The 26968-nt window shown below is 41.7% G+C and overlaps 1 protein-coding gene across 2 annotated transcripts; it reads left to right on the forward strand.

The window, feature by feature from the left end:
* Nucleotides 1-272: 272 nt before the first annotated feature.
* On the forward strand, nt 273-25635 carry FAM76A (family with sequence similarity 76 member A). 2 transcript variants are annotated; one of them, XM_032863895.1, is made up of 9 exons: nt 283-715; nt 1950-2014; nt 5373-5427; nt 6186-6338; nt 9479-9636; nt 12937-13023; nt 19479-19614; nt 22694-22795; nt 23313-25635. In XM_032863895.1, the coding sequence occupies exons 1-9, from the start codon at nt 635-637 to the stop codon at nt 23397-23399; spliced, it is 924 nt and encodes a 307-aa protein (XP_032719786.1). In that variant the 5' UTR covers nt 283-634; the 3' UTR covers nt 23400-25635. The 2 variants fall into 2 exon arrangements, with proteins under 2 accessions (XP_032719787.1, XP_032719786.1); XM_032863896.1 differs by lacking the exon at nt 23313-25635 and having other exon boundaries at nt 273-715; nt 19479-19656; nt 22694-22781.
* Nucleotides 25636-26968: the final 1333 nt, after the last annotated feature.

The following is a 26968-nucleotide window of genomic DNA, read 5'->3' on the forward strand; positions in this document are numbered from 1 at the left end:
ATGGTTTCCTCTTTTCTCTCCCTGTGTGGGCCCCTCCTGTCCCGACGATGGTGGTGTTCTTTCACAAGCCCCCCACCTTTTTCAGGCTTGGGATCTTGTGCGAGTTCTCGTTCAACAATGCGCCGCTCTTAGCCCAACGGCGCCCCACCTGCTCCCAGAAGGCAGCTCCATGGAAACCAAAACATCACAACTCCGCGGAGATATCGCGAGAGGCGCCGTTGCCACCGCGGCCGGGGAGAGGCGGATCGAGGGCGGGAACAAAGAGCGAAGTAGGAGGGGTCTGGGCACTTCCGAGGTCCCGGACGGGAGATGGTACCTCCTAGTGGCGCCCCCGCGTGACTGCGCTTTACATAATCGAGGCCGCGAGCGTCATAAGTGGCGTACTCCAGTCCAGACCGAATCAGAGTTGTCATAAGCTCTGTGTTCCGCCCCTTCGTGCTTGATGGACGTCGACATGAACCAGTGAACGGGCGACCAGCGCCGCCACGCCCGCCTTGATCCGCCCGCACTCACCGGCCCGCCCGCCTGCCGCAGCCCGCAGCCTGCTGCCGCCGCCGCCGCCAGCTTGTCCCTCAGACTGTCAGATAAGGCGGCGGGCCGGGCTGGCTGGCCGGTGAGCACGGCCGGGCCGGACATGGCGGCGCTCTACGCCTGCACCAAGTGCCACCAGCGCTTCCCCTTCGAGGCGCTGTCTCAGGGGCAGCAGCTGTGCAAGGTGCGCGGGCTGGGGCGGCGGCCGGGAACTGGGACGCTAGAGGCGCGGCCCGGAGCCCCCTGTTCTGCGGGGCCGCTCGGCGGGGTCCGCCGGGCAGGGCGTGGCAGGCCCGCCCAGCCGAGGCGCCTCACCCCCTCCGCTGGGGGCCAGCGGGGCACGTGGGGGAGTCCCGGGCTCAGTCCAGGCCCCCGCGGCCGGCGTGTCCGGGTGCTTAGCAACCGCGAGGGATTGTTCTCGGACCCCTTGAGGTCAGGGGAGGGGACAGTGGGTCCCCTGCTTGCCTCCAACCAGACGCACCGACACCGAGATCCCTCCTGGGCTGGCTTCCCCGCCGTTAGTTGCAGACTGAGGGACCCCCTGCCCCGCCTGGGACTGAACTCCAGAGTTGGGTGCTGCCTGTGAGGAGAGTCTCCCAACTCCGGGCGCCTCACGGGCACTTTCCAGCCAGTCTGAAAGTCGGAGGTGGCGCGCGGCATTATAGAAAAGCCCTACAATTAAGTGCAGAAAGCAAAAGGATTTTTCAGCACCCAGTTGGTGACCTTCGGTCCCGGCCCTAACCAGCTACTGTTCAGTTTTTGCTCCTGCAGTTCCAAGTTCTTTTTTTCGTTTGAGTTGCTTCATCTGCTTTGCCTATTTAAGTTAATAGAAGTGCTGTGAGGTGACAGTTAAAAGTCACCAAGCTGGCCTGGGACGGATTTTGCGATATTCCCAGATAATTCAGTTTGTGCCTCTAATATGGGTAACTCATAACTGTATGTCGCCGTTGCCTCAAATGGCCATCACTTGTCACTCTGTTTACTCTGTCGGAAAGAGCTCAGATGTTTGAGATATTTATATACATATATATCTTTTAAGGAAGTTTCATATAGGTAAGCAATAATGATTTTAATTTAGCATTTTCATTTTCCAAGTGAACCTGCTCGAAAATTAAACGGTGGAAGTGGCAGAACTAGAACCAGAATCCAGGGCTTTCGATTTCCAGTCTGAGCCTTATTCATACATACTTTGTTTTACAATTTATGACTAGTTCTTTATAAATTCCTTCTTAATTCTCACATCAATGCAGGACAGTGATGCCAGTATTACAGAAGAGAAAAATAAGGCCCAGAAAGTTCAAGTGACTCACTCAAGCACAGTGGCTATGCTGGGAATAGTACCTAGGTCTTCTGCCTCCTACTGAAGGCTATTTCCATTTCTGACTGCCTTTTAAAATTATATCCTCATTTCATTTCAGGAATGTCGGATTGCACACCCTGTTGTGAAGTGCACCTACTGTAGAACTGAGTACCAGCAGGAGAGGTACAGTTTTTGTTGACGGTGGAAGATGTTGATAGGCTTTTTCCTCTTAAAATCGACAGTTAATTGCTTTTCACGTTACAGATCTGTAATTGAGTGCATTATACACAGATTCTGTGTTTTTTTTTAATTATAACACATTGACAAATACAAAACACATGTATCATTCCCTAGTTATCCATTGATTGCTTAAATTTTTAAAGTTACTTTTTTTTTTCAGATCCTTGGTCGTTTTATATTGTGTTTGTAAATCTTTATGACACAAAGAAACCACAACAGTAAAACAATGAACCTCGTGTTTCAGTATGTTTGTATTCAGAGTGTCAAGAATTTATAATCCAAAAGAAGATACTTTTGGAAATGTGACAATTCTGATAAGGGTTTCTTAGCCCTAGTCACATTTGAAACTCACTTGCCTTATGTAAATCTCATTTTTTTTTTTAAATGTGAAAAACATTTAGGTGTCAGTAAACACACATTTTTGGGAGACTTTCAATAGTAGCAAAGTAGTTTATTGATGTAAGTTCTGTGGGACTATAGCTGTAATAGTTTCTTCAAGCAGGGTGGGGTCTGTTTGCAAGCTCACACATAGACCTAGAAACCTAATTTTAATCAGTCTTATTTCAGTTCTAGGAACATTTTCCCCAACATTTTATTATGGATATTTCCAAACCAGAAATGGTTGAAAGAATTAGACAGTAAACACTCATATATCCACCACTTGGATTCTACAATTTACATTTACTATATTTGCATCTATGATCCATCTTATTTTAAAGTTGTGGACATTACTATATTTGATCCTAAACAGTTAAGCAGGCATATTGTTAACAAAGTTCAACATTTGTTTATGGTCCTTTATTTTTTTAGAGGTAAATTTTGTGTACACTGAATGCTTGAATCTTAAGTACGTCATTTGATGAGTTTTGCAAACTATGTACATCTGTATAACCCCAAGCCCCTTGCAAAATATAGAACATTACCATCACCACAGAGAGTCCTCTCATGCCTCATCCCACTCAGTCCCTACCCTTCTTGTCTCCCGCACACTACTGATTGGATTTTCCTTTCCACCACAGATCAGTTTTACCTGTTCTAGCTCTTCATAGAAATGGAAACATATAAAACATTCTCCAGAAGCATTATGTTTTAGCTTTTACATTTGGGTCTATGATCCATCTTGGATTAGTTTTTGGGTGTGGGGGGGAGATAATGAAGTTTGACCCTTCATTCGCACCACACATAAAAATTGATTGAAGATGGGGATGCCTGGTTGACTTAGTCCGTGGAGCATGTGATTCTTGATCTTGGGGTCGTAAATTCAAGCCCCATGTTGGGTGTAGAGATTACTTAAAAAAATTAAATCTAAAAAAAAAATTGATTGAGGGGCACCTGGGTGGCTCAGTTGGTTGAGTGTCTGCCTTTGACTTGGGTCATGATCCCTAAGTCCTGGGATCAAGATCTGCATCGGACCCTGAGCTTAGTGGGGAATCTGCTTCTCCCTCTGCCTCTTACCCTCCTTGTGCTTTTTCTCTCTCTCTCAAATAAATCTTTTAAAAAAATTGATTCAAGATGGATCATAGAAATAGTTTTTCTTTGTATGTTTTCTAAGTTGTCAGGAACATTTGTGTGTGTGTGTGTGTACCCACTTCTTCAGTAATAAATCTAAACATAAACCAAAATGTTCAGCATCATAGAATTGCTGATGTGAAGCCTCTTTCTGAAAAAGTTTCCTTTAAATGTACCTCACTTTATTTTTAATCTCACTTTTTTTTTTTAAAGATTTTATTTATTTGACAGAAAGAGATCACAAGTAGGCAGAGAGGCAGTCAGAGAGAGAGAGGAAGGGAAGCAGGCTCCCTGCTGAGCAGAGAGCCCCATGCGGGGCTCAATCCCAGGACCCTGGGATCCTGACCTGAGCCAAAGGCAGAGGCTTTAACCCACTGAGCCACCCAGGTGCCCCTCACCTCACTTCTTGTACTGCCTCTTTAAAACGGCAGAAAATTCCCCCGGAAAATATTTTGTTTGAATATTCCATTTTTAATGTAAATGTTTTCTACTTTGAGACTTCTCTTTGTTTTAACTTTATGGTCACTTTTGTAGGACTCTATGAGAAAATAATCACAAAGGCTAATAGGCTGGATTTTTATGTGATTTTATTTTCAGCCCCAGAATATAGTTTATTCTTCCACATCAAGCAATTTTTTGTACCTCCCTTTGTGAAGAATTAAACTTTATTTGAAGATGGTTTTATTCCCCCATGGTAGTTTATCAGTTTAGATATTTAGGTAATATTATGATCTCTGGACCTTCACAAGACAGAAGATGTTTTTATTTTTGTCAGTGCTTAGTTCTTAGAGAAATTGGAAGTGTTGATAAAATATTTGGTCATGGGTGCCTGGGTGGCTCAGTTGGTTAAGCAACTGCCTTCAGCTCCTGTCATGATCCCAGAGTCCCGGGATTGAGTCCCGCATTGGGCTCCCAGCTCCACAGGGAGTCTGCTTCTCCCTCTGACCTTCTTGTCTCTCATGCTCTCTCTCACTGTCTCTCTCTCAAATAAATAAATAAAATATTTTTAAAAAAATTTGGTCATACCATCTATTTCCCCACATCTAGGATTTTCTTTTTTCTTTCCTTCTTTCTTTCTTTCTTTCTTTCTTTTTTTTTTTAAAGATTTTTATTGATTTATTTCACAGAGACAGTGAGAGAGGGAACACAAGCAGGGGGATTAGGAGAGGGGAAGCAGGCTTCCCTCTGAGCAGGGAGCCCGGATACGGGGCTCTATCCATGCGGGGCTTGGGACTTGATCCCAGGACTCTGGGACCCAAGCTGAAGGCAGATGCCTAACAACTGAGCCACCCATGTGCCCCACATCTGGGATTTTCGTATGCTTTTACCTACACAGGAGAGTGTAGACAGAATATAGTCAACATGGATAGAGTCTCTTAAGTTTGTATTCCAAACACATATACTTCATTTCTCACCTCAGGTTTCTCATATGTTCATCTGAATTGAGGAATTACTGCGAGTGCATTTCAATCTAATCTAATATTTTTTTGAGGGTCCGGTCCATATTTGATAATTTTGGTTAGTGATACTTTGAGATGTGATAATCAGAAATAACTCACTCTCTAAAGTCTCATTTAGTCTGAGCTAATAAAATTAATAACCACAAAATAATTAAAAAAGAGTTAGTGGCCAGATACTCAGCCTTCAGTTAGCCAAGTATCCAGACCACATATCACCTTGGTACTGAGCAATGAGCAAATTCTGTGGGCTTAAGGAGAGACCAATTTTCAGATGTTGTAAGTAAAACAAGTTTTTTCTTATAAAATCCCTGTGTGTCTTTTTTCCTTAACAGTAAAACCAATACAATATGCAAGAAATGTGCTCAGAATGTGCAGTTATATGGAACGGTAAGTAGGGTTTCTCTGTACCTAACAGTGAGTACTCAGGTCCTTGGAATCTTATATTCTGTGGATTATTAATGTAATTACTATATTTTTATTAGAACTTCTTATGTGTAAATACTTTCTCAGTGAACTTTATCCAGTATTTGAGCTTTCAAGCTTAGCTAATAGTATTGAGAAGGTCTGTGTTTATGGTCATGATGGCAGGATTGTCATAACTTTACTTGAGAGCTTCAGTAACCAGTGTGAAAAGAGGAGGAGAAAGATGGATCCTGTGATGTGACCTCTTTGGTAGCATTTGACTTCATTTGGATGAATGGATTTTTTTTTTTTTTTTTTTTTTTTTGTCTCTCAGTATTAGGGTTCTGGATATTATGTCCTTGCAGGGAATCTCCTAGCCTGTGATACAGTGATAATGACAAAGTGGTCTTTTGAGAAATTTGGAAGCACTTGCTGGTTTCTTCAAAGTGCTGGTTCTGTTGAATTTCTCACAGAAGTCCCAGCATATACACGAATGGGCTTTTGTTATTTGTTCATTTATTTGTTTTAAAATCAGTAGTCTTGTGCAGAAAAACACCTTACATAGTGTTGGGAATTGTGCTTCATTTGATTGGTGTAGAAGGAAATTTATGAAGTTGGGAATACATTTTTACAGTGACTAACTGTATAGGAATGTAATATAACTAATGTAATAGGAATGGTTGCTTTAAAAAATGCACTGGTATTTTATAATATACTCAGTTGACACTTTTTCTCTCTTTAAGCCCAAACCTTGTCAGTACTGCAACATAATTGCAGCGTTTATTGGCAACAAATGCCAGCGCTGCACGAATTCAGAGAAGAAGTATGGACCACCATATTCGTGTGAACAGTGTAAGCAGCAGTGCGCATTTGACAGGAAAGATGACAGAAAGAAGGTAAAGCTCTGTGTTTTGTTGATTTTTTTTTTTTCTTTCAGAGAAATTAAGGTGGGTCACTTACGTCAAAAAGACATAAACAAGGGGCACCTGCTGGGCTTAGTGGGTGGGACCATATGACTCTGGATCTTGGGGTTGTGGGTTTGAGCCCCATGTTGGGTGCAGAGATTACTTAAAAATAAAATCTTACCAAAAAAAGGCGGGGGTGCTCCTGGGTGGCTTAGTCACTTAAGCATCCGACTCTTCATCTTGGCTCAGGTCTTCATCTCAGGGTTGTGAGTTCAAGCCCTGACTTGGACTCGGTGCTAGATGTGGAGCCTACTTTACTTTAAAAAAAAAAAAAAAAAAGACATATGACAGAAAAAAGAATTCTCAGTTCCTCTTCTAGATGTTATTGACCTTGAAGATTTTTAGCCTTTATTTTCTTCTTTTACTAAATGTGGACCATTTTATTCTCTTTTTTAAAAAAATAGCATATATATTTTTTTTAAGATTGTTTATTTAAATGATCTCTACACCCAAGGCAGGGCCCGAACTCATGACTCCAAGATCAACAGTTGCATGTTCTTTTGACTGAGCCAGTCAGGTACCCCCGGAGCATTGTATTCTAGTATCTCATGAGTTAGTATTTCTTTTTTTTCTTTTTTTTTTTTTTAATATTTTATTTATTTGACAGAGAGAGATCACAAGTAGGCAGAGGCAGGCAGAGAGAGAGGAAGGGAAGCAGGCTCCCCGCCGAGCAGAGAGCCCGATGGGGGCTCAATCAATCCCAGGACCCTGGGATCACGACCCGAGCCGAAAGCAGAGGCTTTAACCCACTGAGCCACCCAGGCTCCCCATGAGTTAGTATTTCATGAAAATCTGAATTACAGTAATCAGTATCCCATGTAAGTGAAGTGATGACTGGCAAAAGTCTATTGAATTCTGTAAAGGAAAGATTGTGACTTAAGCAGGATGCATGACCAGTTTCACTATCTGACTCTCTAAGTGTTTTTATGTGTTGAAGTTAAAAAATTACAAGATGACATGGAAGAGAGCCCTATGTGGGATTTGGGGTGTTGGTAGGATAAAAGTGGTTTAGATCTGTTCTGTTTAAAACCCAGTGGCTTCCAGCTGTACTTAGAATAAAACCAGACCCCTTCCTTGGCCTGCATGGCCTACACCTGCCTCTCAGTCTCATCTGACCTCACACCTCCCGCCCCTCACCTTGTTTCAGCCACGTTGGCTGCCTTTCAGCCCTTTAGACATGCCCGTGTCATTCCCACCTTTGTGCTAGCTGTCGTTTTGCCTAATACATCCTTCTCCAAAGCATCTTTAAATGGTTTCTCATGCTCAGATGCCTCCTCTTCACACAGACCCTTTACTAACTCACTCACTCACCCCTTATCATATTACCCTGTTTTATTGTCTTCATAGCGTGTAACATTGTGAGAAATTAATGTTGTTTATTTGCTTATATGTTTGTCAACCTCCACTAGAACATGAGCTCTGTCCTGTTCTTTGCTACATTTCCAGTGGCTTGGCATATAGTAGGTGTCCCCTCTAATATTATAATATTATAATATATATATATATATGTGTGTGTGTATATATATATAAATAAAATATATGTGTGTATGTATATATAATATATATGTTATATAAGTTTATATGTATATATTTAGATTGATAAGAGTTATACTTTATTGAGAAATATTTCCTTTCTCTTTTGTTTTACCAAATATGGCCAAAATATTAGTCTGAAATATATCTCCAGCTTGCTGTTACTTACTGAGAAAAAGTTTACTTCTCATTTTCTACTGTTTTAAAAGTGACTGAAAAAGTGATTATTTTATGTATCTTTTTAAATTGAGGTGTAACATACCTTATATTAGTTTCATATGTACAGCATAATGATTAGGTATTTGTGTATATTGGAAAGTCATCAGCAGTAAATCCAGTTAACATCCATCATTATGTACAGTTAACAAAATTCTTTTTCTTGTGATGAGAACTTTTAAGATTTACACTCTTGGGGCGCCTGGGTGGCTCAGTGGGTTAAGCCTCTGCCTTCAGCTCAGGTCATGATCTCAGGGTCCTGGGATCAAGCCCCGCATCGGGCTCTCTGCTCAGCGGTGAGCCTGCTTCCCCCTCTCTCTGCCTGCCTCTCTGCCTACTTGTGATCTCTCTTTCTCTCTCTCTGTCAAATAAATAAATAAAATCTTTAGAAAAATAAAAAGATTTACACTCTTAGCAACTTTCAAATATGCAACGTAGTATTATTAACTGTAATCATCATACTATACATTATATCCCTGTGACTGATTTATTTTATAACTAGAGGTTTATACCTTTTGACTACTTTTACCCATTTTACCTAACCCTCCACTCCCTACCTCTGGCAACTACCAATTTGTTCTCTTCAATAAATATTCTTTTTTTTTTAAGTTATTTATTTATTTGACAGAGAGAGATCACAAGTAGGCAGAGAGGCAGGCAGAGAGAGAGAGGATGAAGCAGGCTCCCTGCAGAACAGAAACCCGACGTGGGGCTCGATCCCAGGACCCTGGGATCATGACCTGAGCCAAAGGCAGAGGCTTTAACCCACTAGAGCCACCCAGGCACCCCCAACAAATACTCTTTTAATGAAAGAATACAGTACAGAAACTTTTTCAGAGTCCAGAGTTACTTTTTGGAGATGCTTAGGCTCACAAGAGCTAACTCTTACTAACCAAATTCCATTAATTTACAATGGGAGGATGTAACTCTCCAGTGACCAGAATACTCCTGCCTGCTAGTGAGAGCACATTTTACCTGAATCAAGATAGTGGAGAAGCTGACCTCGGAATCAGGAAGTAGCATGTAATAATAGTTGGAGTATAAGCCTCGCAGTCCCATAGACCTGGGTTAGCTGAATGATCCTGGGCAAGTTACTTAATCTTATTAGGCATCAGTTTCCTCTTTCCAGTGGGAAACAACAGTAGCTGCTTCACAGGACACAGGGAGATTTAGTTGAGGTAGAAGACTTGCCTAAGTTCACATACCTCACAAATGGCAGAATTAGGACTTAACCCAGAGGTTCTAGCTCCCAGTACCTATATTCTGTAGTACCCATGTGTACTACATTCTCTTTTCTTTATCTTTGTCTCCTTGTCTTTCAGGTAGATGGGAAATTGCTGTGCTGGCTTTGTACACTTTCGTACAAACGAGTCCTTCAGAAGACCAAAGAGCAGAGGAAACATCTGAGCAGCTCTTCCCGTGCCAGCCACCAGGAGAAGGAACAGTATAGTCGACTGAGTGGTGGCAGCCACTATAACAGGTAACCCCAAGATGCGTAAGATAGGACTGGAGGTACTGGTTGGTCCGATAGAGTACACAATTAGCCACGGGAGATACCATTTAGTATACATTTTCCTGGTCTTCTCTCTCTAGTTGCTAGCCTCTACCACATTTTACAGTTTGTGTATCTTCCAAGTGCCGGAGAGATTTCCGTAAGGTATCAGGATTTCCTGACTTCGTTTGTACTATCTGAAAAGTTTGTGGAACTTTCCCTGTAATGTTCTCCTCAACTTTGGAGTGGGCTATCTACTTAGAAGTTTGGACATTTCACTTTCTGAGGCATGGATTATTTTTATGCATGTTTGATCAGGAGGTTGATAGATGTTCTAGGTTTGTCCTGGTGGGACCTAGTCAAAAAGACGTCCTTTCATTGTATCCTAAGCTTTCTCTCAGAGTCTCTGAAGTGTTGTTAAGAGTTCTGGGTCTGGATTAAATCCCAGCTCTGTCAGGTTCTCTGTGTGGGATCTTGGGCAAGCTTTTTTCATCTTTAAAATAGGGAAATAATAGTATTACCTCATGGAATTGTTGTGAAGATAAATTATATAGTGCATGCATAGTGATTAGTTTTATAACTGGCATGTAGGAACCATTCACTATATTTTAGTTACTGTTTGTTACTGTTACCATTATGATTTTGTTCATTTAGCAAACATTATTAAGTACTCTCATGGGCCAGTGACTCTGCTAGCAAGGCAGAGATGAATACAAGAATCAAGCTGCTCATCGAGAGTATGCAGTCTGGTAGGGAAGAGAGACCTGTAATCCAATCATTGCAATATAATTCGATGAGCATGAGAAACATCAAGATACAGGCATGAGAGGCAGTAGTAATTAACTACCTTGCAAAGTCAGGCAAGAGAGCCTCAGAGAAGAGAGCTGGTGTTAGACCTGGAGCTTAGGATGAGTTGGAATCCTCACAGAGGGAATGGGCAGAGGCTTCTTAGGCTGAGGGAATAGCGTTTGCTGAGACATGGAGGGTGTGAGACCACATGGAACCCTGGGGAACTACAGGTCCTTTTATGTTGCTGGACCTTATGTTCGAGAGCCAGGAAATGGAAGAAAAGGGGGTTTTGCAGACAGGAGCATGAACCTGAGCCTGGCATCCTTAAAAAAAATTAACCCTGATTATTGTGGAGAATACACTGGAAGAAAAAGAGACTGGGGGCTAGTTAAGAAGCTTTTCATATGAGTCCACGATAAGAGATATTAATATTAGAATCTCAACTGAGGCCATGGCACCGGAGATCAAAGAAGCAGATTCAGGAAGATAGTTTAGAGGGAGAATTATGAGAAATTTAGATAATTTGATGAATAGGTAGAAGTGCAGGAAGTGGGTGAGTAAGGGATAATTCCCAGGTTTCTTACTTGGGTAAATAGGTAGATTCTTAATTACGAGAGAATATAAGAAGAAGAGAAGTTCAGTTTTTAAAAGTTGAGTTTGTGGGGCGCCTGGGTGGCTCACTTGGTTAAGTATCTGCCTTCAGCTCAGGTCCTGATCTCAAATCCTGGGATGGAGCCCTGCGTCAGGTGCCCTGCTCAGCAGGGTGTCTGCTTCTCCCTCTCCCTCAGCTTCTCCACCCACTCGTGCTCTGTCTCTCAAATAAATAAGATCTTTTTTAAAAATTAAAAAAAAAAAATAAAAAGTTGAGTTTGCAGCATCAAGAAGAATTATTTTGGGGGGAGCTTAGCCTAACCTAGAACTGAGAAGAAAGGTTCGGATGTGGCCCATTGGTAGCAAGGAAGAGTCAGTGGGAATAGAAGTTGGTATAACGTGTGGACTCCTGCTGCTTCACCCCAGACTTTAATTCATTAGGATGTAGGATAGGGTCCAGGAAGCTGCATTTGGGGAATACCATTTCCAACCCATATGATAAGTAGTTGTTAAAACCATGCTCTTGGATGATGTAATTCAAGTTGGAGGCTGAGAACAGAACTCTAGAAGCCCTCCAGTAGGATGGAGTAGGGGCGCCTGGGTGGCTCAGTGGGTTAAGCCTGTGCCTTCGGCTCAGGTCATGATCTCAGGGTCCTGGGATCGATCCCCGAATCGGGCTCTTTGCTCAGCCGGGAACCTGCTTCTCCCTCTCCCTCTGCCTGCCTCTCGCCTACTTATGATCTCTCTCTCTCCCTCTCTCTGTCAAATAAATAAATAAAAATCTTAAAAAAAAAAAAAGATGGCGTATTTGCAAACCATGTATCTGATAAGGGGTTAATATAGAAAATATATGAAGAGTTAATTCAACTCAATAATTAAAAAGGCCAATCATCTAATTTTAAAAATGGACGAAGGACCTGAATAGACATTTTCCCAAAGAAGACATACAGATGGCCAGTAGGTGCGTGCAAAGGTGCTAAACATAAGGAAATGCACATCAAAACCACGATGAGCTATTACCTCACATCTTTTAGGATGGCTGTTATCAGAAGGACAGGAGGGGTTACTGGCTGGCTCAGTTGGTGGAGTGTGGTATTCTTGATCTCAGGGCCATGAGTTTGAGCCCTACATTGGGGATGGAGCCTACTTAAAATTTAAAAAAATAAGATTTTTAGGACAGTATTTTTTATAATTTTTTAAATTATACTTCTTATTAAGATTTTATTGACTCTGTTCCCATAGTTATTAATAAAGCAAGTAATATTTTATTTTTAAGATTTTATTTATTTATTTGACAGACAGAGATCACAAGTAGGCAGAGAGGCAGGCAGAGAGAGAGAGGAGGAAGCAGGCTCCCCGCTGAACAGAGAGCCCGATGCGGGGCTCGATCCCAGTATGCTGGGATCATGACCTGAGCCGAAGGCAGAGGCTTTAACCCACTGAGCCACCCAGGCGCCCCTAAAGCAAGTAATATTTAGTTAAAGCTAAGAATTTTGAGGGCCTATGAAAGAGAGCCAGCCATGCGTTCAGGACCTATGAAATCAACACATTGGTCGATTTTAATAAGCAAGAATAGGGGCACCTGGGTGGCTTAGTTGGCGGATTATCTGCCTTCAGCTCAGGTAGTGATCCCAGAGTCCTGGGATCAAGCCCCACATCGGGCTCCTTGCTCGGTGGGAGGCCTCCTTCTTCCTCTCCCTCTGCCTGCCGCTCCCCCTGGTTGTGCTTTCTTTCTCTCTCTTTTGTCAAGTGAATAACTGAAATCTTAAAAAAAAAAAAAATCAAGACTGATTAGCTCTTGTATGGAAGAGCTGCCATATCCTGTTGGTCCCATTTAACAAACTTTTATTGTGATGTTTTATAAATCTTTGATTTCTAATGTGTGTCTCTCTCTTTTTGCATTCAAAGCCAGAAAACACTTTCTACATCTTCAATTCAAAATGAAATCCCAAAGAAAAAATCCAAGTTTGAGTCAATCACAACCAATGGAGACAGGTAAGCCAGTTGGTGTGTGTGCGTGCTTCCGTTTGAGCTCCTGATACAGTTCCTGAAGCAGGGCATTGCAGGGTATGCCTTGGGCCCAATCCAGGGTTGTTACTGAGCCTCTGAGCATCATTACATTAGCCGCTCGGTATCTTACCAATAAGCGGTGCCGATGTTTGTTTATAACTAATCCTGTCAGTTAAAGACAAGCACATATAACTGGATTTAATAGCACCTGAATTCTGTAGTCCACAAATAACACCCCCACACTGATTCTAAGAAGTCAGGAGCTATATGCTTTTCACTATGATCTGTGCCTGTGGCCTCCTCCAGGCAGGATAGGAGTTGGTCTTGAGAGGTGGAACAGAGACCAGTTAGAGTTAAGGCAGTATTGCTCAGTCTGTGAGGGGTAATCCACGATTCCTTAGTATGCAGAAAGCCCAAGGCAGATACTGAGTTAGCAATGAATGAGATGCATTCAGATATTTTTTACTTCTCTTAAACCTGTCTAAATACATATTTTTACTCGATATAAGCCATTTATAAAGTTTAAATGCTACAATTTTATACCAAATACTCCTGTGTTTATTTGCTAAAAAAAATATATATATATTTTTATTCTTTGCTTTCTCTTCTCCTGACCGATGTGTCCTCTTGCAAGCTGCTTTGTCCTAATAATCCAGAGTGCCCCATCCGTGTTGGTACAGTGGCTGGTTTCCAGCCAAGTCTTGGGGCCACCCATTTTCCCATTTCTGCAGGCCCAGGCATTCTGAAGTGAGACACTGACATACTCTTCCCGAGAATTCTTAGAATCATGTCCATTCTGAAAACTCCTAGTATCAGTTCTCTCTCCCAGCCAGTGGTGGGTATGGGAGTAGACTAGCACATAGGCTTACCAGGACTGAATTTCATTTAGGGGAGCACAAAGCATCTGTAAAATTTATTCTTTCCTGTTACCTTTTTTATTAACTTGATTTTAGATTCTACAAGGTGTCTAATTTTTTTTTAAGATTTATTGATTTATTTGGGAGAGAGTGTGTGTGAGGTGGGGAGGGGCAGAGGGAGAGAATATCCAAGCAGACTCTGCACTGAGCGCTGAGCCCAACCCAGGACTCCGTCCCACAACCGATGAGATCATGATCTGAGCCAAAACCAAGAGTCAGGTGCTTAACCGACTGAGCCACCCAGTCACCCCTACAAGGAGTCTTTTTATCAGCCAGTATCACTGATTTACGCTTTTTGAATTGAACCTTCTGGAAATGTTTAACTTAGATATTCAAATTATATGGGAGAAAGAACCATAAAGACCATCTTCTCTGGTCAACTTCACTGTTCTCTGAGCAGATATTCTGGCCATTACGAAGATTGTCCCATCACCTCTGCCAGGATGCATGATCCTGCAAAAACCCACGTCAAGAGGTGAAACTTTCTGAGTTCCCTGCCTTTGTAGAGGCCTAGGCCAAGACCCACAGCCTTTAGATGCATCATTTCTGTTTTGTGCTCACTTATGACCCAGACTCTATTTGAATGACCTGGAAGAAATTCATTTATAACCCTTAGTTGAACCAACCAGTCCTTAAAGTTTACCTTCTTTTAGGTTATTTTGTTCTTGAGATACTGCCATTATTTTTGCTGTCCACTGCTATGAATATACAACGTGAAACCTAAGTTTTCTGTTTAGAGTGTTTTCTTGCATCTGGTCACCAGTAAAGATTGTTTTCTCATTGCTGATCCTAACACGGTCTTGCACAATCTCCTCTGGAAAAGATCTGAAAAGATCATTTCTTTCTTGAAATGTCGATGCTAATTTTTTAAATAACTTCCCCTAATAACTTGAAAATTTGGAAAATTTTGGGGGGCCTGGGTGGCTCAGTCATTGAGCATCTGCCTTCGGCTTGGGTCCTGATCCCAGGGTCCTGGGACTGAGCCCCGCATCAGGCTCCCTGCTCAGTGGGAAACCTGCTTCTCTCTCTCCCACTCCCCCTGCTTGTGTTCCCCCTCTCGCTATGTCTCTCTCTGTCAAATAAATAAGTTAAATCTTTAAAAAAATTTAGGAAAAATTTTCTGCTTCCACAAAAATTATTTTTGTACATGTATAAGTTCTGTTGTGTTTGAATGTTTGTGCATTAACAGGTCCTAACTACCAATTCTACTTGCTTGCATTTCTTTTAAAAGTTAAATTACATTTTTTCCTTTTCTTTTTACTTTTTGTGAGGTTCTTTCTTGCTTTCCTTTACTTTGAAAACATTTATTTTATTTTTTTTTAATTTAAGATTTTATTTATTTATTTGAGAGAGAGAGCACAAGTAGGAGGAGCAGCAGGCAGAGAGAGAAGCAGGCTTCCCTGTCGAGCAAGGAGCCCAATGTAGAACTCGATCCCAGGACCCTGAGATCATGACCTGAGTTGAAGGCAGATGCTTAACTGACTGAGCCACCCAGATGTCCTAAAAACATTTTTTTAAAAAAAGATTATTTTAGAGAGAGAGTGTGCGCATGCACATAGGGGTAGGGGGAGAGGGAGAGAATCTCGAGCAGACTCCCCTCGGAGTGGGAGCCCCACACAGGGCTGGATCTCACAATCCATGAGATCATGACCTGAGCAGAAACCAAGAGTTGGACGCCAAACCAACTGAGCCACCTAGTCACCCCTCACTTTGAAGACATTCTGATAAGCCTTTTTTTGATGGTCCTTTTGTAATGTCATGAAAACCCACAGTTCTTTTCGTGAGTATCTGTCTTGAATTCAGTTCTGGACCAGATGTTGGCAAGTCTCACTTGTGAGCTATTTGTTGTAGCTGCTTCCCCATTTTCAGTTGACTATTTTCCTGGCCCCATGTTTAAAATATCCATGTATGCTCTTGTCCTTTCATTGTTATCCCCTCTTGTCTTCTGCAGGCTGCTTTCTAACAACTTTCCATTCATCTTGCTGTTCTACCACATTCTCCTCTCTTAGTTTTTAAGTTTTGACACATATTTGATATTTTTTCTCCTTTTTTCCTTTTCCATTAGCCTTCTGTATACTGCAGAGAGAATGCATCACTTTAGGTTAGGTTTTGTGTTTTGTTTTTTCAAGATTTTATTTTTTTATTTAAGAGACAGAGCGAGAGAGAGTGTATGACCACAGGGGGAGGGGCAAAAGGGGAGAGAGACAAGCAGACTCCCTGCTGAGCAAGGAGCCTGACTTGGGACTTGATCTTGACCCCAAGATCATGACCTGAGCTGAAGTCAGATGCTTAACCAACTGAGCCACCTAGGTACACCTAGGTTTTTTATAAAACCTTTTCTCAAATAATTTTATTTTTTATTTTTAAAAAGATTTTATTTATTTATTTGAGGGGGGAGAGGGAGAGGGGGAGAGAGTCTTAAGCAGACTCTGTGCTGAGCACAGAGCCTGACATGGGGCTTGATCTCACAACCCCGAGATCACAACCTCAGCCAAAATCAGATACTCAACCAACTATGCCACCCAGGTTGCCCCCTCAGATAGCTTTATACTTCTAAAATGGTTTTTGTTGTTTATTTTAAGTATCCTGCAGAATTCATAGCCTCCCTCTTGTATTTTCTAGTTTGTTGAAATTGTAGCAAAAACTTTCCAATTTGAGGAAAATCTGAGTTGATTTCTAGCTTTCCTTCCCAGAGGAAATGCACCAGCTACTTTTTGATCATATTTATTTATTATTCTGTTGGTAATAAAAAAGTACCCTCAGTAATGGGTGATACCCAGGCAACCTTGTGGTTTATTGTTTCTAAAGGACATTCTTTTCCTTTCCTCATAGGTTTTTGTTTTTGTTTTTTTAAGATTTTACTCTTTTATTTTTAAAGTTTTTTTTTTATTTATTTGACAGAGAGAGAAAGATTACAAGTAGGCAGAGAGGCAGGCAGAGAGAGAGGGGGAAGCAGGCTCCCCGCTGATCAGAGAGCCCAATGCGGGGCTCGATCCCAGGACCCTGAGAGATCATGACCCGAGCCGAAGGCACAGGCTTAACCCATTGAACCACCCAAGCACCCCAAAATTTTACTTCTAAGTAATCTCTACACCCAGCATGGCTCTTGAACTCAGGACCCTCAGATCAAGAGTTGCATCTTCAACTGACTGAGCCAGCCAGGCCCCGCTCCTTGTAGTTTTATTTCATTCTTCATTTGAAATATTCCTGAAAGAGTAGACTTACTTTGTGTGGCCTTTGAGGACAGACCCAGGGCCAGAGGATGGGAATGACAGGGAGGCAGGTTTTGGCTTAACCTGAGGAGGATTATTCTTATATTAAAAGGTTTAGAAATGACAAGAAGCTTCCCAGAGAAGTGTAGTGAGTTCCCTGTCATTGGAGATATTTGAAAAGAGACTGGATCTAATTTTCTGCCTTGCTAACTTAACCATCTGTTTTCATTTGATTTCCAGCAGTTCTTATTAATCAGAAGTTAGAGAGTTAGAAAGGTCAGGCCCTAACACAGGATAGACATGACTGGTTTTGTCAACAATGTATTGGAATGGGAATAATACTTTCTTAAGAAGCAGGTAGAAAAGAGCATTAGAAACTTTGGGGACCACAAGATTTATATTAGCCCATGACACTGTTTCATTTGTCATTCTAGTTATGGGCTTACGTAAATTGTTTTGGATCGAGGGAAGACAGTCCCTTGGCAGGTATTGCGACTGGTGGAGACTTTGATGGGTTCTGACAGTATTTTCTCCTGCTTGCCTTGTTTTATTATATGGCATTTACTTTTTGTCACCCAGTAATTCTGCGTATTCATCAGTCATGAAAGCACAGGTCCATTCTTCTGACATGCTTCATGTAGACCAAGAGAGAATACTCTTATCAGTGGACTGTGTCTTCTAGCCATAGAAATGTTGACTTGGGAACTGTGAGGCTGTGCAGTGATTCTGCTTGCCGTTTAGAGTTTCTGCCTGTGTGGAGGAATGCTGCTTGTTAGATGTAGTTCAAGATGGAGGAACGAACCAACAGCAAGGGATACCTAGAGTCCCTGCCATATTGATGCAGGGAGCTGGGAATCAACATTCCGGTGCGTGCTTAGGAAAAACAGGTCTGTGTTTTACTTTAAAGGTTGCCCGGGGAAGAGTAAGAGCTTTCTTTGGGAAGTCTTTAGAGAAGGGCAGGATTTGACTCTCATGGTGATGATTCCTTAACTTGTTTTGGGTATAAGACCTCTCTGACCAGCCAGGGAAGGCTCTGGACCCTCACCCTAGAAACCACCCATTGTATGTATACATTGAATTGTACATACAGTTTCAAGGGGTTACAGATTCCCTGGAGCTGGGCCTGATTAGAAGACTCTGCTAAGAGGACAGAGTTCACCTGGCACTTGGAAAAGATGAAGTGCTCAAGTGCTATTACTGGGAAGAATCTGTTAAAAACCCAGGTTGTGGTGTGACTGGAATTTGCTAGAGTCTTTTCCCGGAGTGCTAATTTCAAGCCCCACATTCGGCTCCTCCCTGCCCAGTGGGGAGTCTGCTTCTCCCTCTGCCCCTCCCCCTGCTTGTGTTTTCTCTCTTTCTCTCTCAAATAAATAAAATCTTTTTTTTTTTTTTAAAGATTTTATTTATTTGACAGAGTGAGAGAGAGCATGAGCAGGGGGAGCTGTAGGCAGAGGGAGAGGGAAAAGCAGGGTCTCCGCTGAGCAAGGAGCCCCACCTGGGACTGGATCCCAGGAACCTGGGATCATGACCTGAGCTGAAGGCAGCCGCATAACCAAATGAGACACCTGGTGCCCCAATAAGTAAAATCTTTTTAATAACTTTCATCTTTTTATAATTTTTAAAAGGGACTGACTGCCCCCGAGATGGAATGCAGCAGCAGCTTTTTTTTTTTTTTTTAAGATTTTATTTATTTGAGAGAGAGAGAATGGGGGGAGGACGGACAGAAGGAGAGGGAGAAGCAGACCCCCCCCCCCCCACTAGCAGAGAGCCCAACGACAGATGCTAAACTAACTGAGCCATCCAGGCACCCCTGTGTAACGGCTTCTTAGCAGCTGTACCACATCACAGTGCTTTGGGGCAGAAAATAAAGAACCAAAAGATGAACTCTATGGGGAGCTTTAAAAGAAAAATACATGAGCTTACAATTGATCATTTATCCAGATTCTGGGGAAATTAGTCACAAAAAATTGACTGTTTCACCCATAAATAATTGGGCATCTTCAGTGCACCTGAAACAAAATGTCCTTGACTCTTGGAGAATGCATTTGCTTTCACCTTGAATGTGAATGCTGCAGAAATGCTATGGGTTGTGGTTTGGTTGATATAGTTATCTCATGATCACCTTGCCTGTGCAGTTTCTCAAATGCTATTGAACCTGGCATGTGTGGAGCATTGCGCTTACAGCTGGGAATTCAAATAGTTGTTCTTACCCTTGAGCTTGTCGTCAAGTGGCCTATGGCGTGTCCTCAAGGAGAAAAAGGTTTATCCCTCCAAGTTGTGATTTTTTTCGTCCCTCCATGTTTCTACTCAGCTTTTCCCCAGACCTGGCTCTGGACTCACCAGGCACTGACCACTTTGTCATCATTGCCCAACTGAAGGAAGAAGTGGCCACTCTGAAGAAGATGCTGCATCAAAAGGATCAAATGATTTTAGAGAAAGAGAAGAAGGTACAGTTTTGTTAATGCCTCTCAGGCCAGAATGATGCCAGGGTAAGCATGTCTACCATGGGGCATGGTGCTGACTCTTGTTTAACTGGTATTTATTTGGTACTGACCACTGACGCTTTGAGAGAGCCAATGGCAAGGTTGGGCTATCCTGGGAGAGACTTACTGTCTGCCAAGATGACTCATGATCTGGTATTACTGTGGTGAAGCTACCTTGGTCAGGTGCATTTAGCAAGTTGATTTTTCTCAGCATCTGGAGGGAACTTCCACTTTTCAGGGAGGACTTGTGTGACCTGTGACCAGGCTTACAGAGGTTATGTATAAAACTACAGTGCCCCTCTTAATTCACAGTGGGGCATACCTGGTTACCACTCTTCTCAGTGTGAGCTGCTTTGGAAGGTTGTAATCAGAAGGTGCTGAATGAGCAGAGAGTCAGGACAAGAGGAGGTAGTTATGTAACTGGAATTTTTAATGCTCTCAAGCTAAAAGAACCTGATATCTCCATCTCTATTATTGGGAAGGCCATGTCTATGGGACAGTAATACTCAAAATATGTGGGCCAGGTCTTTCTCCTTCCTGGACAGTGTTCAGGTAGGCCTTCCTCCATGACTCTTGTGTCACTTTGCTTCCATTACTTCCATTACTGACAACTCCCTTCCTGAGTGACCCATTCTTGAAACACATTAACACCTTCAGTAAAGTCTTACTCGGTCTAACAGTTAGCCTCCCTCTTTAAGGGGAACTTTTTACATCCTTCTTCTGACTCAGGTCTATTTATCTTGTTTTTAGGTTCTTAAAGAATATCTCATTTTTCTCTTAATATATTAATAACAATAATAGCTAACTTTTATCAGATACTTAAGTACGTGACTGTTCTGCGTGCATTCTATGTATTAACTCATTTGTCTTTTTTTTTTTTTTAAGATTTTATTTATTTGACAAAGACACAGAGAGGGAATACAAGCAGAGGGAGTGGGAGAGAGAGAAGCAGGCTTCCCGCTGAGCAAGGAGCCCGATGTGGGACTTGATCCCAGGACCCTGGGACCATGACCTGAGCTGAAGGCAGACGCTTAACGACTGAGCCACCCAGGCGCCCCCTCATTTGTCTTTATAATAGCTCTTTGAGAGGGGAATTACTGTTATCCTTATGTCATAGTTGAAGACAGCCTCCAATATTTTCCCTCTTAGGCTTCCATTCCCTTCACCTGGTTGGGTTTTGTTTTTTTTTCTTTCCTGAAGCTGGATGTTTTTTTGTCCAAGTTTGGAGTGCTAGCGTTCATTGTGAATGGCTAACAAAGGCATTTATAACATTAAAATATTTATATGCATTCTTTCCATCTAATTTCAACCTCATTTTACAGATGAGGAAACGAACCCAAAGATATTAAATGATGTACCAAATCCCACAACCAGTAAATGGCAGAACAAAGTAATTAACTCAAATCTTTCTGACTCTGCTGTTCTTTCTACTAGCCTGTGCTCTCTTCTGCTGGCAAGGTGGAGATTCATGGGGAGAGACCAGTATTTACTACATGGCTATTGGAAGAAAGCAGACCCAAGTATATGTTCTTTATGGACTAGATCAGAATGGCACATAAAAGGATTTTGCAAATTAAGATTAAATGGACACTTGTTTTTACTGCTTTCCAAGTTTGGGCTTTAAAAGGAGCAAAAACAGGGTGCCTGGGTGGCTCAGTGGGTAAAAGCCTCTGCCTTTGGCTCAGGTCATGATCCCAGGGTCCTGGGATTGAGCCCTGAATCGAATAGGGCTCTCTGCTCAGCGGGGAGCCTGCTTCCTCCTCTCTCCCTGCCTGCTTCTCTGCCTACTTGTGATCTCTGTCAAATAATTTTTTTAAAAAATTAAAAAGAACAAAAACAAATAGTAGATTGTTTCTCATCACTTTTAGGATCAAGGTCACACTTCTTGGCTTAGAACACAGGCCCTTCCACATCATGCCTGCCTATCTGTAGTATCATCTCCTGCCACTTTCCATGCTCATCAGTCATTCAAACAAGCTGTCAGTTACCTTGCACTCTCTGGCTGTGTCCATACAGTTTCCTTTGCTTAGATGCTCTTCTCCCCATCTCATGTGCCAGTTGTAGCTAATGTACCTCAAAACTCAGCTCACACATCACTTCCCTCTCTGTTCTTTGAATAGTGTAGTCAGTAGAAGAAGGCCTGGGGTTTGAATTCTAGTTCTGTCACTTGCTAACATGTATGATCTTGGCCATGTTACTTAACCCTTTCTAAGCCTTGGTTTTTCCATCTATAAAATGGGAAAAATAATATTGCCCCCCCCCCAAAGATTTATCATAGGATTGAATGAAAAATATAATCAAATAGTTTAGGGCCCCTGGCTGGCTCAGTTGGAGGAGCATGCAACTCTTGATCTCGGGATTGTGAGTTCAAGCCCCACACTGGGTACAGAGATTACCAAAAAAGCCAGAACAAAACAAAAACAACCACAGAGAGAGAGAGATTACTAAGCAAAAACAAAACAATTATGTATATATTCAAACATTTTGCCTGGAACAGGGTTAAAAATTCAATAAATGCTTTTATTCTCCTGGCTTCTCTCAAACCATTAGTCATATTGTATTATAATCACTGATTTATTTGGAAGATTATTGACATGTGTTAAATACATAAAATTTTTATTTTTTAAAGATTTTTTTATTTATTTGACAGAGAGCGCTCACAAGTAGTTGGAGCGACAGGCGAAGGGAAAGGGAAAAGCAGGCTTCCTGCTGGGCGGAGAGCCCAGCGTGACATGGGGCTCATGACCTGAGCTGAAGACAGATGCTTAACCGACTGAGCTACCCAGGCACCCCAGTACAAAAAATCTTTAAAACCTGCCAGTGATGAAGTATCAGAAATGATATGTCAGGATTTTGTATAATTTTCAAGAAATCTTCAGAAAAACTAGGATACAGAATCTCTTGGCTTTGATGTAGTTATGGATCTTCAGGAGAGCCCTGGATTTCATTCATTTGGAAAACCATTTAGTTCTTTGGTACCAGAACATTTTTCATTGCACAGATATTTCTTTTGGTCATTCTGCCTTTTTTTTCCTTCCCTCAGATCACAGAGTTGAAGGCTGATTTCCAATACCAAGAATCTCAGATGAGAGCCAAAATGAACCAGATGGAGAAAACCCACAAAGAAGTCACAGAGCAATTGCAGGTGATTCTGCTTATTTTATGTGATAACCCTGATGTATTTAGCTGATTGTATTTTAAGTGATTGTCCCTTAGATTTCTTTGTTCTCAGGGTATTGACAAATTCACATTAATTCACCTTATAGTTGTCTTTTATTGTTTGACTGTTGGGTGTGTTCTGATCTTTTTCCCTCAAAAACAGTGAAAGTAATAAATGTGTATTTTGATTTTTGGATAACCCAGATGTGATTCCAGATGTCTGGATTATGAATTCTGTTTATCCAGCACATTAAGGCACTCCATGGTTTGTTTGTGTTGCACAAAGCACCTTCTGTAACCATGGATCCCAGGAGGTTGTAGTGTGCTGATTAACCTCCAGCAAACACGGTCTTCCTCTGAACCAAGCCCTAGAGCTTTCTGTTGTTTTCTGCCTCAAGAGCTTTTTCTCTTCTGACCCTCTATATTGTATGCCCTAGCATCTGCATGAAAAATGTGTCCTGTCCTGTTAAAACATCCTTCTTGCTCTGACTTTTTTTGTTTAGGCCAAAAACCGAGAGCTCCTGAAGCAGGCAGCTGCCTTGTCCAAGAGCAAGAAGTCTGAGAAGTCAGGAGCTATAACCTCTCCATGAGAGACCATAAGGAGGCTCCCAGCCAACAGCAGCGGGATTCCTGGGTTAGGCTTGGTGACCAGGCTGTTCTCTGGGAATTGCAGCTTTCTTAAGAAATCTCTATTTTATTACAGTTACCCTTCTTTGTGGGATTGCAGTGGGCTGAATGGAAACATCTGGTTAGTGCTGTGTCATGACTGCATGCTTGGATGTTTGGGGTTCCAAGCTCTCTGTCTCATGCTCTCACTCCTCTTCCCCCCCACCCCAACCCCCAGTACTACTCTCTGTCTCTCTGTCTCTCCCTTTTGGTACTACTCTTTGTGTGTGTGTGGTGGTCACTGCTCAGTGTTATGTGCAGAATGATTTGTTTGTTTGTTTGGTTTTGGTTTTTTTTGTCCATCATTGCATCCTGCCATACCCATGAGCAAATAGTTTGACATTAATTACATATCACTGCCACCCTCTGAACTTTGAAAACTGCCACCTTAAGACTTGGTAAATGGAAGAGGCTTTCTCTCTCCAATAAACCTTTTGCTTCAGGGTATATTCTTGGGTTTTTTTCCAGGTATATTATGTATGAACTTTGTACTATGTATAGCCAGAGTTTTATTTATTTTTTAAAAAAAGAAACTTTTTCTTGATAAAGGAATAATGGTAGCCTAGCTTGTTCTTCTTGTAAAAGTGATGCCTCTTAAAAAAAAAAAAAGTTCTACTCTCTACCTTTTCGTAAAGGAATAAGACCTTTTCTTGTTACCTTGGAGTCTTAAAAACTGATTGCTGAGGTGAAACAATTCAATGCAGAAGTATGGAGTTAAGTGCCTTTTGGAGGATTTCTTGGAAGAGCATTTAAGAAGAGGATACTTAAGGGAGATAGCAAAGATTTGAACAGTCTGTCTTTTTAAAGTAAGGACAGAAAGAAAGGTTGTCCAGGTTTTACTGGACATTTCCCTCCCCTATCCCTTTCTTGATTGTTTTATGTGACTGATTTTAAATTCTCACACTGCCACTTCTTTAAAAAAAAAAAAAAGCACCCTTATATCAGTGGTTATATTGGGCCATTGTCAGAGAACATTTTTTTTTTTAAATGAGCAGATTAAAAATGGAATCATACTCGAACTGCAGAGCATTTTGAGAGTCAGTATGAGCTGCTCAAGTATGGACTCTGAATCTGATTGCAAGAACTGATATCACTGTACCTTCTCCCCACTCCTCCTCATCTACCCCAGCCTGTACACTCCCTGCTTTGAATGGAAATATATTGAAAACAGGTGCTTATCAGAAGCAGCTTGGCCTCAGCCAGAATTGTTTGTGTCCTGTTTTCCCTTCTTGACCCAACAGGCACATGGATTTACTTTTCTAGGAGAGGAGATAGATTTGCACTTCTAGCCATTCTCTCAGGTCCTCTATGGGATGTTTGTGAAAGAAATGAGAGTGTGTAATATGCCATGAAACACAGTCAATTCAACTACCTTGGAATCCTTAATGGAGAGGGAGGGGTGTTGAGGCTAGAGGTAACGATGAGGGCAGATGACCTTTGCACCTCAGTGTACCAAAATTGTAAGCAGTCAGTTTAACTTGCTAGGCATTTCCTAGAGGCAGATGCTTATGATTTGTAATAACATTCTCACAAGTGGAGCCATGCACAGAATGGGACGGAGATGTGGAAATGGGTGGTTTTTTTTCCGAGAAGAGAAACAATGGACCACGTTGCTTCTATCTCACTCTAGTAGGGGAAGTCATTTTCCCTTCTAAGCAGGGGGAACGGCAGTGCTAAATAGTTTTGTAACTTTTTGAATGAGAAACTTTTAGGTAAAGATAAACTGTCAGATAATATTTTTCAGACGCATTTACATTTGACTATGGGGAAAAGACGGTGAAAAAAGTTACAGTCATGGTTTTTTGGGTTTTTTTAATTCGGAAGACTTGAGAAATTCTGTTTCATGAAGTGATAATATAAAAACACATAGTTAGTTTTATACTAAATCTTTTTTTAAGGCCTTGGCATTTAATATAAAGCAGATTCACACATTTTCTAACTTTCCACAAGTTCCAAAAAGTAAAGGAAGAAACCTCAGTCTTAAAATTTTGGTTTTTAAAAATCATGACACTGTTTTACCATGAAATTGAGTAGCTAACTTTTGGTAACACCTTTTGTTCATTTGTATGTTTGTATAATGGACATTTTGAAACACAGGAATGTTTTGGTTTGTACAAACTTTGAAATATGTGTGTTAATAAAAATTCAAATTGACCCAAGTATAATTGTTGGATAATTGATTGATTGATGGCTGGTTTACCAATGGACATATCCCATGGTGCCCATGAGCCTAGAAAACATTTGTCTTGCTTGTAGACTTAAACAATTAAAAGCCTAACTGTGGTAACAGGGAGTTTCATATCTCCATCATCAGAGAATAAACGCTCTTTTTTCTTCCACTTTATTTTCCAGTTTAAATGCTTATTTTGTTATAAACACTATGCTAGACAATGAGGATACAGAAATGAAGAAGATTGACAAAGTTACTGTCCTTATGGGTTTCCATTTAGTGAAATACCGGACAATACTAGTTGTCTTGTTTCGTGATTTTGTATTTACCATTATTTTTCAAAATACAATATAGGATGAATCTTTATAAGGTATGAGTGAAAGGATTTTGATATACCATCTCAAGAAGGAGAGTAATGTTACTAGTTTGAAACTTTGGTACTGGTGGGTTTTATTTTTTTATTTTTATAAAGATTTTGTATATTTATTTGACAGAGTGGGAGAGACAGTGAGAGAAGGAATACAAGCAGAGGGAGTGGGAGAGGGAGAAGCAGGCTTCCCGCTGTGCAGGGAGCCTGATGCGGGGCTTGATCCCAAGGTCCTGGAATCATGACCTGAGCTGAAGGCAGATGCTTCACAACTAAGGCGCCCCAGTACTGGTAGGTTTTAAAATTAATAACGGGTGCCTCTCCTGTACACTGGAATGTTTATAGTCCCACAGTAGCCAAACTATGGAAAGAAACTAGATGTCCATCACCAGATGAATGGATAAAGAAGGTGTGGCATATATACACAAGGGAATATTATGCAGCCATCAAAAAACCAAAACACTTGCCATTTGCATCGATGTGGATAAACTAGAGGGTATTATGCTAAGCAAAATAAGTCAATCAGAGAAAGAATTATCATGATCTCTCTGATACGAAGAATTCAAGAGGCAGGGCAGGCGTCATAGAGGGAAGGGAGGGAAAAAAATGAAGGTGGGACCTGGGAGAGAGACAAACCATAAGAGACTCTTTTTTTTTTTTTTTAAGATTTTATTTATTGATTTGACAGACAGATATTACAAAGGGGCAGAGAGGCAGGCAGAGAGAGAGGAAGGGAAGCAGGCTCCCCGCTGAGCAGAGAGCCAGATGCGGGACTCGATCCCCGGACCCTGGGATCACGACCTGAGCTGAAGGCAGAGGCTTTAACCCACTGAGCCACCCAGGCGCCCCCATAAGAGACTCTTAATCTCAGGAAACAAGCTGAGGGTAGCTGGGGGGTGGGGGGTGGTTAGGGATAGGGTGGTTGGATGATGGACATTGGGGAGGGTATGTGCTAT

This window comes from Lontra canadensis, unplaced genomic scaffold, assembly GCF_010015895.1.
Source record: "Lontra canadensis isolate GAN:19392208 unplaced genomic scaffold, GSC_riverotter_1.0 scaffold25, whole genome shotgun sequence".
Classification (NCBI taxonomy): domain Eukaryota; kingdom Metazoa; phylum Chordata; class Mammalia; order Carnivora; family Mustelidae; genus Lontra; species Lontra canadensis.

Coding starts and splice junctions, on each gene's coding strand:
- FAM76A (XM_032863895.1), top strand. CDS start 635: ATGGCGGCGCTCTACGCCTGCACCAAGTGCCACCAGCGCTTCCCCTTC. Junction 9,637..12,936: donor GGTGGCAGCCACTATAACAG/GTAACCCCAAGA, acceptor TTGCATTCAAAG/CCAGAAAACACTTTCTACAT. Junction 22,796..23,312: donor AAGTCACAGAGCAATTGCAG/GTGATTCTGCTT, acceptor TTTTTTGTTTAG/GCCAAAAACCGAGAGCTCCT.